The sequence below is a fragment of the Podarcis vaucheri genome (assembly GCF_965113315.1).
Source record: "Podarcis vaucheri genome assembly, chromosome: 4".
Taxonomy (NCBI): domain Eukaryota; kingdom Metazoa; phylum Chordata; class Lepidosauria; order Squamata; family Lacertidae; genus Podarcis; species Podarcis vaucheri.
This window is the reverse complement of record NC_138762.1, coordinates 58,684,675-58,695,993: the sequence shown is the minus strand read 5'-3', so window position 1 is coordinate 58,695,993 and position 11,319 is coordinate 58,684,675. Positions and strand designations below refer to the sequence as shown.

Sequence of the window (11,319 nt, the reverse complement as noted above, 5' to 3'; positions counted from 1 at the left end):
CTTGAGACTTTTATGGGTACCCTTTAAAAACAAAATGTTCAAACCTTAATAATGTTAGCACAGATAGTAGCAATATTAACAATCATTTCTCATTTATACAGTTCCACTTTTTTGAGCTCTTAGGACAGAGAGGTGGAATATAAATGAAATAAATAGTCTTTGTTTCACAAAGCTGAATGGGTGGATCTGGGGGTGCTCAACCTATATCAATCAAAACTAGACATTACAACAGTTTCTCTTAAATGCTTTTGCATTTGGGCCATTTCTGATGTTCCTTTATCTTGTAGTCCCACTACCACCACAGATCAGCAAGTAAAAATTCTTACACACGGTTGTGTTGAGTAACTGTAGACTGGGGTACTTTTCCAATACTGGGAAACACTGGCCTGTGAGCGCTCCAGTTGGAGAACAGCCTTTACCAAAGGTGTCATGGGCTTTGAAGACACTCAAACTCAGGATGCAAGGTAGAAACGTGCTGAGAGGAAGGTATGCTTGGCAAATCCACACCGTGGTCAACTCCCACCCGGAAACCAATGTCCCCACTGTGGAAGGATGTGTGGATCCAGAATTGGCCTCCACAGTCACCTATGGTAAAGGTAAATGGACCCCTGACCATTAGGTCCAGTCATGGCCGACTCGGGTTGCGGCGCTCATCTTGCTTTATTGGCTGAGGGAGCCAGCGTACAGCTTCCAGGTCATGTGGCCAGCATCACTCAGCCGCTTCTGGCGAACCAGAGCAGCACACAGAAATGCCATTTACCTTCCCACCAGAGCGGTACCTGTTTATCTACTTGCACTTTGACGTGCTTTCAAACTGCTAGGTTGGCAGGAGCAGGGACCGAGCAACGGGAGCTCACCCGGATTCGAACCACCTTCCATTCGGCAAGTCCTAGGCTCTGTGGTTTAACCCACAGCACCACCCGTGTCCCAGTAACCTACAGACTCATTGTTAAAATCGTGTTTATGGAAGACAATCTTACTTGGCTACGAGTGATCGGCACAGAAAGAAGACTTTTCCAATATTTACATTAAAGGATAAATAAAACGTATTTTCTGAACTCCTCCTTAAAACCATTTACTGGAACTTGCTTTACGTCAAGACAGGAGCCTTTCCTAGCTTCCCTCTTCTCAAATTGTTTCCTATTGGATTATACAGATACTGGATACACCACCATAAACCCAGTTGTAGATTAGTGAGGATCTTCTTCAAGGGGCCATTCAACACACACACTTCAAGGCTAATGGAGAGAGGAAGCCATGCTGGCCTATGGGTTCTGTCCTTCTCTAGAACATTATGCCTCCTCCTTTCATGTGTCCCTGTTCTTATTAAAACGAAAATGACTAATATATTATGAGAACTAACCTGAACATTTAAGACAGATACATACTCACCAAGTCAGCTGAGACAGCTGTTGTGATCAACGCATAAGGGCCATTTACAAGAGCTCCACTGATGAGCAGCATAACTTGAAATGAGATTAAACACAACAAGCAGATTTTCAGAATTTGTGCTCGCTCTAACAATACATGGAGGGTGAAAGATCTATTAATCAATGCAGATTTATTTCAAACAGTCGAGTTATGAAATTATAAACAGTGGAAGCTCTGTTTTCCAAAATACCTTATAAGGTAAAAAAAAAAGGTCACCCAGTAATAAATAGACAGTGGATTGTTCTTCGTGTATATTTGGAATGAAAGCATGGGAGAAGTTACGTAACAGAGGGGACTGGCATTCTTATCCTCATTTGACTTATTGGTAAAACTGAGCTGATGAGCAGACATTCAACTTAACACAGCCTTGGAAATAAAGGATGAGAAGGCATGGATAACAGAAAGAACTGGGGGCAAATAAGAGCAGAGTGTTGTGTTGTAGTCTGCATAAGACACACTGCTGCCATATCTGCCCTGCCTTGCCTTCTGCCATATTTATTTGCCGACTGCGAGGCAAATGATGGCAATCGGTCCTTGTACCTGTCTCTCCCACAGTGAGAACAAGCACAGAACGCAACAACTTGCTGCTACTGCTTACTTTGGAGCTTAGTAGAACCAGTAGGCCTCCAAAGGCAAAAGAGAGGCACACAGTGAAATCCTATGCAAGTCTACCTGAGGTTAAGCCCCATTAGGTTCAGTGGGACCCGCTCACATGTACGTAAGTTGGCAAAGGATTGCAAGCAAAGGATGCTATCTGCAAGCCACTTGCTGCTGAGCTGTACTTCTGAGCCTGTCAGTCCCGAGCCTCAGTGGCTAATTCCTATTTGCTACTAGTGACCACGCAACTCACAAACAGCAACACTGCAATGATCTACTTACTATATTAGACCCTTCCAAAGCAGTAATTACTATTTAGGTATACTAAGTAAAACTATGGCTGAAAATTATCTGTACTACTTATTTCCAGTTCCAGATTGTCAGTCCCAAGTAAGGAAGTAGGAAATATATTTAAATGCAGTGAGGAAGAAAGAAATGGAAGTATATTTTGTCCCTTCGCCCCCCCCCAGACATTCACATGATTACTATCGGTTGGCTAGAGCCGCTCTGTGTGTATGTTTTGAGACTACAGTAAGGAATTCATACACCGAAGACAACATGCGCTGAATTAAGGGAGTAGAGCTAATTCCACTATCTCCCATTAGCTTTTGCAAAAGGCAAGCTATTAGCAGAGAAGCAATTTAGGCTCCAGATCACTGATGTTGCTGTGATTGATATGTGAGATTGTACTTCATGAGCTACACTGCTCTCACGAGCAGATGATTCTCGACTGGGGAGAAAACAACAACAACAAAACAGAACTGGTCTATAAATACCATTAGGAGCGACCATCTTAGACCTATGTTCAGTACTTACATTTTATAATATATTATGAAATACATTCCCAGATATATTTTTTATCATCCCAAATAGGTTAAAAAAATAACGCTAGAAAACAGAGAACTCACCTATGGTGGCCTCAAAGCCCATTTTACTGATTGCTGAAAATAGGTATAGCTAAAGTAGACATAAAGCAACAGTTAGCTCAACTCATCATGAAACTTTAACTTTTCAATAACAAGATCAGTTGTCTTTGCTGGGTATCAATTAATAAATCTGCATTATTTTGCATTGAGGAACCCGAAGACAGGCCTGACGAAGCGACTATGCAGGATGCAAGGCGAGTTCTAGGATTTTATAGTAATTTTCACATTAGTTAAGGCTAATCCTTCAAGGGGGAAGAGAATCTTATGTTTCAGTGGGGAACAGAGTCACTTGAACAGTTTCAACAGCAGAACATTAAAAATCCACCCCTCCATCGCTAAATCAGCACCAGCTAGCAGACACATCTAATTTTATCTCTGTAGTTGAAACAGCAGGCCGTACCGTGGGTGCTGCAATCAAAAGCATCATGCCACAAGTTGTAGCTCTTTTCTTCAGTCTGTCTGATATTATGCCTGCCAAAATTCCACCTGTGGAAAAACATTAGGGGAACTGAATCTCTAAGTGAGGACATGTTTGCAACTACATTAGACACTACCCATAAAGGGCATCCTTTTGTTTTCTTAAAGAAGTGCCCTGCATATATTATTCATGAACAAAGCCAGTAGTACTATCGCCAAAAATTTCTACAATGTGATTGATCAAAGTGGAATCATCTAGCCTGGCATCCTGTTCTCACAGTGGCCAACCAGATACCCGTGGGAAACCCCAAAGCACAAATGCACAAAATGTCCATCTTCACCTTTTCTTCTTCTTCTTCTTTTTTTAGAACACATTCCTGTGGTCCCTCAGAAAGTGTCCCAGGGACCTTAGGAAGTTTCAGATCTCCTCCTCAGGGGATGAAGAAATAAGTTGGAATTCGCAGGGGGAGATCCAACCTCGTAAGGCCCCTCCCAGCCACTGCGGAAACCTTGACAGGCCTTGCTTTACCAAGAGGTATCAGTTTGGTCACTGAAGGAAACAGGATGCTAGAGTAGACAAACCTTTGCAGGGCTCATGCATTCCAATTTTTTTTACTCTGTACTCTTTCATTGAGTAATCTTTCTGTTCTGAAGGTTCCAGCTACCACTTTTATGCGGAATGCTCCCAAATCTATTTCCCCATAGCCTCTTCAGTTTCAATCTCTACATGCCCACCGTCATTTCCCACTGGACCTCAGCACAGACACCCATGCGATAGTGACATCCAGACTAAACTACCATAATGCACTCTACCTACATGAGGCTGCCTTTTAAAGGTGCTTCAGAAATTGGTTGGAGCCCGGCACTCGAGTCTGAACTGAAAGTACTGGTGTTGACCTTTAAAGTCCCTATCAGGCAGGGTTCATCCTTGGATACTTTCAAGTGGCATTAAAAACTCACCTTTTTCATGGCTTGTTGCAATAAATTATGGTTTGGCTGGAGATTTGATAATCTTGCCTAATTCTGGTAGTTGCATTATTTGGTACTATGTTATATTTTGCTGGAGTATTGTTGGTTTCGATAAACAATGGGTTCAGGTGATCAATATATTCTAAGCAGTGTTAATTGTATTTTTTTGTCCATATGTTGACATAGTCTGTAAATTGCCTTGGGAAGAATGTTATTTTTGAAGGGCGGTATATAAATTTGTTAAATTAAAACATTTCTTGCCAATGTCTGAAATGGAGCATAGCAAAGATAATACTCTTGTTTATTCCTGACTGTTAATTTCAATCAGAAGGCAAGACTCTCTTGGTGGTCTCTGCTCAGAATGAGGAGTACAAGGGCCTCTGAATAGGCTTTTTGATCGCTCTCCCCACTGAGATGTAATTTACCTTGACAGTGTACTTGTTTTGCACACTTCTTTCATAAGGCTTTAGAGGTAGAGATCTGTGATGGGTGAAGTCAGTTTTGAGTACGACGCTACTGCTATATTAGTTATGTAGGTATTTAGATGTGAATTGGTTTAAATATTGTATTACATTTTGTTGTGCTCCACCTGCTACAAAAACCATCATCTGCTTAATATTCTCTCTCTCAGCTCAGCAGCTCAGCTTGTCTGACCAGTTCCCACTACCTGCTTTTCTCCATAGCTCTTGCCTCTGTGTTTAAGAATATCAAGTCAATTCAGAAACATATAGATTCTGTGTGTGCAATATCAAACACTAAGTCGCAAACTTACCAAAGATTCCTCCAACATCAAATAGTGTGGATAGATCGCCTGCTCGTTTAGCATCAATATGTTCTGTCAGTGAAGGAAATAAAAAAAATACAGCAGGAATTGCTTAGATTTTTTTCAGGAGCCACAAAACTGGCTGACTGCCCCCATATGTGGGGGTCTTGTGTTCATGAGGAAGAAAGGCAAGATATAAGTTTAACAAGCTGGCAGGCGGCACTAAGAATTAAGGTTACATATTATAACGCATACAAAATAGGTATCTGTTCCAAGTTATTCAGGGCAAACCCAGATGTGGTTTGGCAGATCCATGACTAGTGTTTTGTTTTGATAACTAGCAGCCCTATGGGGCAACTTTCAAGGCTGCAAAAATGGTGATCTGGAAATGGGTGCTTTACTCTTTCCCAGGGTAACTCACCAACTTCCAAAGCTGCTATTAGCAATTACATGGTTGGAAGGGGTGTGTGTATCTTGCTTGATTTTGCAAGGCATCATTACTATACTCTGCAGAAGCAGCATTTTGCAAAGTATAGTAATGATGCCCTGCGAAATCAAGCAGGACCGCCCTCCTATTACATCAGCTGATAGGAGGACGCAATCATCATTAGCACTGGTTTTGGGTACACAAGAGGTCTCTTTGGGTGAGCGAGAGACCCAATTACTTGTTTTAACCTCTGATTATCACTGGGGGGGGGGGCTCCACTGGGAGGAAGGGCAGGATATAAATTATAATAAGAATAATATCCACCTTGATAATACTCTCCTCCCTTTTGTCAGCCATTACTTCCCACTGTAGCAGGAAGGTAAACGGCATCTCCATGTGCTCTGGCTTCCGTCATGGTGTCCCGTTGTGCCAGAAGTGGTTTAGTCATGCTGGCCACACGACCTGTAAAGCTGTCTTAGGACTAATGCTAGCTCACTTGGCGTGAAAAGCAAGATGAACGCCACAACCCCATAGTCGCCTTTGATTGGACTTAACCGTCCAGGGGTCCTTTACCTTTTTACATTTACCTTACTTCAGAATATGTTTATCTTTATGTGGATCACATATACATGATTCTTTAAACACAGATACTTACCTACATTTGTGATGTACAATGGAAGCCAGAAAAGAAAAGTGTAGCTGACCAGTTTGGCAAATAACAGGCAGAGAGAGAATTCTACAACTCCCTACAGAGAACAGAAGATTAAAAAAAATTAAATTTTAAGCATACTTTTTTATTCCCACCCCCTCCAATTTTAAAGGTACAACTTATATTCGGGCCAATATTCATCATTGAGTTTCTTAGTCATTTTATACAAAAAAAGAAATTTCTCAAAATGACTTAAAATAATATACAAACAGAAAAAAACAATTAAAAGGCAAATTTAGAAAGGTATACAAAATTACTAAAAAGCTCATCCAGCAATACAAAAAGCAGGAGAAATCCCACTAGAAGGAGAGCACCACAGGTTAACTCAATCAGCAAAATACTGAGTAAATAAAAATGTCTTAGCCTGTGTTTCTGTGGGGAGAGCATTCTACAGATGTGGAGCCACAGCTGGAAAAGCCGATTCTTGTGTAGCTGCCCTCCACATTTCCATTAGATGAGACACACATGAGCCCTTGCTGAAGACTGCGAGGCCCAGGCTGGTTCATGGTTCAGATATTGCACACAACCAGTGAGGGAAAAAGGTACCTCCGATTGATGCATTGTGTTTTGTTTCCATGGCATGGCTACTGTCACTGGAGAAGCTGACATAGTAGAAGCTATTACTATTACTTTCATCTTCTGAAAAAGATAAGGGCCAAGCCTCAGTCCAGATTTGAAGATGGCGACGTATACTCACAGGTATTCGCAAAGCTCCAGAAAAACTTATAGCGGACTTCCTGTTTTCAGTTTCCTCACAGCCTCCATTGTTATGATTCAGTGACTTGTTGCACTTCTCATTGTCAGGGAGCAAGCAGTGCTTCTCTGGATCCTACAAAAGACCCCATCAAGTTCAATGAAGGCAATAAACCAAGCTACTCATATATTAATGTACTGTTAATGTACTGAAATAATTTTGCATTTTAATAGGTTAATTGGAAGCATAAACTACTTTTGAAACACCAATGGCTGAAGCAATTTAAACTTATTTATGGAATCATGTTACCTGCCGCAAGACCAGTTCTCATATAACATATTCAACTTGACAAAAATGCCATTATGTATGGATTTATTCAAGCTTATGCCACATGGCCTTATTAGCTAGTACTTTCTTAGGGGAGGTCTTTCCTCAAGATATTAATAGAATTAGCCCCATTCCAAGAGGTGTTTTCTTAAAGGAGGAAACACACTAACTGGACAGTAGGACATAGCAGCTTCATATGGAAGTAGGTCGTTAGATTATGGGTTTTTGGTGAGTAGTATCTAGGCAACATCTCATGTATTTGAAAGTGTAAGGCAGCCTTTCTCAACCTGTGGGTCCCATCACCCCTAGCTAGCAAGTCCAGAGCTCAGGGATGATGGGAATTGTAATCCAACAACATCTGGGGACCCACATGTTGAGAACCGCTGGTGTAGGGTGATTAATAGGAAGACATGTAAGCACACCATGAGCAAATCAGAATGAATGAAGGATGGATGGATGCTCATTTTCATATAACCACCCACAAACAAATCAGAAAGAAATAAATCACAATAAAGACTGGATGCAATCTGAGCACCCCCATAAGCTTTGCGCCTGCAAATCAGGATGAATGCTGAACAAACAGGCCATTTGGAGGAGCCCTGAGTCTGTAGGAAGAAGTGGAAGACCTTGGTCAAGGATAGTTGCTACTGCTCAGGCTATTATGAACTTTCTTGTCCAGGTTTTTGTGCATAGAATCTGTGTACCCTGTTCTCTGTGTGCAGAGAGCTAAATCATTATCCACATTTGGGTGGTGCTGTTAGTTTTACAATCAATAAGATATTGCATAAGCCACTGGGCAATAAATTTTGCAGAAAGAAAGATACTGCTAAACATACCTATTGCACTGCTAACTTGAAGCAAATAAATACATATTTACATGCCCTCCAACATCTCACAGGATAAGACAGGGCCACTCTTGCATACACAAAACACCCCTGTTCTCATACTAATGATCTATTATTACTCCTTGCTGAAAGCTGCTGTCTACATGCTACTCAGCACACCCACATTTCTCTGCAATGCTTTCTAAACCACATGTATTCGTAAGTGTCCTCTGTTAAAAACTTGAGAATGCATTGCTTAAGCACACAATGGATTTGGTTCTAATTAAATAAAATAGCTGAAACTGAAACACATTCACTGAAATTAACTGTCAGGATATGCAGTTGCACAGGGCTGGAAGGGAAGCTTATGCACATGTGCATATATACGAACATTCTTTTAAAAATACATCTTCCAAGTCTTCCGAAAGGCAGAAGGGACAAAATAGAAACACTGATTTACCAAGGGCAGATAACAGAAGGTCACATCTGTCTCTCATAAACAGGGACAGTTGGAAAATATGTGATTAAGCAAATGTTGCTTCATGCAATCATCCCCCCCCCTCCCTCAAAGCATTAAGGTAATTTGCTTAAATATGAATTCATGCAAGCTTTGAAAAATCTAATTATGAAAGTATTTTTGATTTACCCAAGATAAGCTTGTTTTCTTAGCGCTTAATTCTGGTTTCTGAATGGTGTATCTATCTGGCCCATTCATGTAACTTTTTGAATTCTGAAAGATATTTTTATAAGAGATATTAAGAACAATCCTACTTGAAGGAAAGCCTTATTAAAGTCAATGAGGCATCTAAATAAACATTAGGATTAGGCTTCAATCTTTTTTCTCTTTTAACTGCAATGACAACTGGAAAGCTTGGTAATACATAAACTCAGATACTTTCCCTTATACTGCACATGAGGCAAACATATTTAGCCCATTCATCTTGGGCCATGTGGGGTTTTTGTGTGTGCGTTTCATGAACACTTCCCTATTTTCCACCCCAGATTTTTTTGGGGGAGGGGTTCACATAGGTTTATTACGGGAAAGTAGTGCTTTCAAGCCTTTGAGGTGTACAGAAGTCTTTCAAGCAGAAGGTTCAAGAAAAAGAGGGGAAATGAGACCCCCCTCCAGCTTTCACTCTGAACCATCTGCTTTTCTCCTTTATGTACACCCACCATACCCCACATATGCTGGTTGAAAACTAGTATTGTGAAACTGGAAATGGAGAAAATGCAATTAATGAGGTCCCTAAAAGTCATTACTTACACTGGATGATGAACTTGTACAGTTTGCATCCCTAGGATCTGAAATAACACAACAGAAACACAGAAATTCATGGATATCTTCCAAGCGCTCATGGAAATTTTTATGGTTTGTTTTATAAAATGCTGCTAACACACAATATCTAAAAATGCATGATTATCATGAAAGCAGGCTTCTGACTGGATGCAAATTTTAATAACTGCATTGTGTCAACTCCAAGTTACCCATAATCTTGGTTTGCAACCAAACCTGGAGGTGAGGATATAAGACTGCAGAATCACATACACATTCTTCTGCTCCATTCATCCACTTACCCGGCATGCACACTCAACCTCTTTTTTTAATGCAGCACAAGCTAGAGGATTTAGTGTGTGTATGGTCTATGAACAATATTGATCAATTACATTTATTGCAACCCAGAACCTGCTCAGTTTTGCAGAAATTCATTTCAGAACAGGTACTTACGTTCAATAAGAAACAGGAAGCAGACAATCCCCATTAAAGCTATTATAACGCCAGGCACCACAAAGGACAAACCCCAGGAGGTAGACACCCAATAGCCAGCTATTAGGGACCCTAAAATATTCCCCACTGAAGTGTGCGAGTTCCATAATCCCATGATCAATCCTCTCCTATAATAAACAAAGGAAAATGGTCTCTTTTAGAACTTCTCATCAACATTCATTTTACCCAGGTGAGACATTAGTGCATTTAAGTTTTCAGTACTTGAAATACTTCGAGTTGGGGGGTGTCTAGGTAGATTTTGTGTTGGGTTCTGATGTGCTTTCCTATGTATGCAGGACTGGCCCAAGAATCTGGCCTGCCCAAGGTGAAGGACAAGATGGTAGCTCCTCATTCCCCATTCAGATGTTGTTCACCAGCATGGCAACTGAATTTTACTTTAGCACTGTTGTTGGGATAGCGTCCTCCACCACACCAGAGAGTAGCAGGCTAGGATAGAGGGTGCAGGGCAGCCTAGGTGGCACAACACAGCTTTGACCTCCAACATCTTGCCATCATTCATTCACCGCCCTGCCTGGCAGCCGCTTGCTACCTGCTCAAACAAAAAACTGCAGTGCAGCAGAAGTAGCACCTGCATGAATCATGTGAGCAGAGCAGTGCCTGCTAGCATTTGTGACCTATGCTGTCTGCCTCTCTGCCTGCTTGCTTAGAGAAGAGCATTTCCAAGCAGCACTCCCCATGACATATTGGAAGAAGGCAGGTAGATGAGACCAGCCCAGGTCAGCAACAAGCAAGCAGCCAGAGAAACATCTGGGAGCAGTTGCTTCACTTTGTCTAGTCTCAGGGCTTGCTCTGGGCTACTCATCCCTGCAGTCCTGAAATGCGGGTTTCTTCCACATGAAGTGCTCCTATTCAAATCCAAAGCAGCAGACAGGAACAGGCACATGACCGGTATGTATGGCTGGCTAAACCTGTGAGTAGTCTTGAAGAATGGCATCCTTATTCTCCAAGACATTTCCTATATTCTCAGATAAGTGCTTCAGTATCAAGGGGGTTGTGCCTCTAACATGCCTTTATGCCTATGTGTCAACAAAGACCCCATATACACTTCTCAAGCTATCACTTTTCCCTCAGGAACTTCAAATCACTTAATATGTCACTGCCTTTGATTACACTAACAAGGAATGTTAAATGGCACAACTTCACTGTAAAACATAGCTTTTAAAATCTGTGAGTTACTGAGTTATGAGGCAGACTATTTCACTTAGTTTGCAATGTGTCCAACCCCACCCAAGACAAACAGATTATAAAAGATTTACCTTCCTTTCCCAAACCAGTTGCCAATGCAGGTAACCACACTGGGCCAGCCAGTAGTTTGCACCAATCCATTAGCCATCTGAAATTTAAAAACTTTGCAATAGTTATCTTGAAACAACTGTTTCACCAGATAATGCAGTATGTCCAAGAAGCCAACATTAAAAACAATATTCAAAGTTGTGTTAAACATATCAG

The 11,319-nt window shown here is 41.2% G+C and overlaps 1 protein-coding gene across 4 annotated transcripts in view; it reads right to left on the bottom strand.

Annotated features, from left to right (window-relative positions):
* Nucleotides 1-11,319, bottom strand: part of SLC37A1 (solute carrier family 37 member 1) — a 32,602-nt gene that overhangs the window by 8,472 nt on the left and 12,811 nt on the right. For 3 of the 4 annotated variants that reach the window (XM_082219847.1, XM_082219845.1, XM_082219846.1), the window contains exons 7-17: nt 11,127-11,203; nt 9,811-9,977; nt 9,349-9,386; nt 8,731-8,814; nt 6,937-7,068; nt 6,186-6,276; nt 5,113-5,175; nt 3,355-3,440; nt 2,937-2,985; nt 1,393-1,466; nt 1-21 (exon numbers count right to left, since the gene is read on the bottom strand). The exon at nt 1-21 is cut by the window's left edge and continues 58 nt beyond it. In XM_082219847.1, coding sequence (XP_082075973.1) covers nt 1-21; nt 1,393-1,466; nt 2,937-2,985; nt 3,355-3,440; nt 5,113-5,175; nt 6,186-6,276; nt 6,937-7,068; nt 8,731-8,814; nt 9,349-9,386; nt 9,811-9,977; nt 11,127-11,203 — 882 coding nt within the window. The remainder of the gene's footprint in view (nt 22-1,392; nt 1,467-2,936; nt 2,986-3,354; nt 3,441-5,112; nt 5,176-6,185; nt 6,277-6,936; nt 7,069-8,730; nt 8,815-9,348; nt 9,387-9,810; nt 9,978-11,126; nt 11,204-11,319) is intronic. The other variant, XM_082219848.1, reaches the window with a different exon arrangement.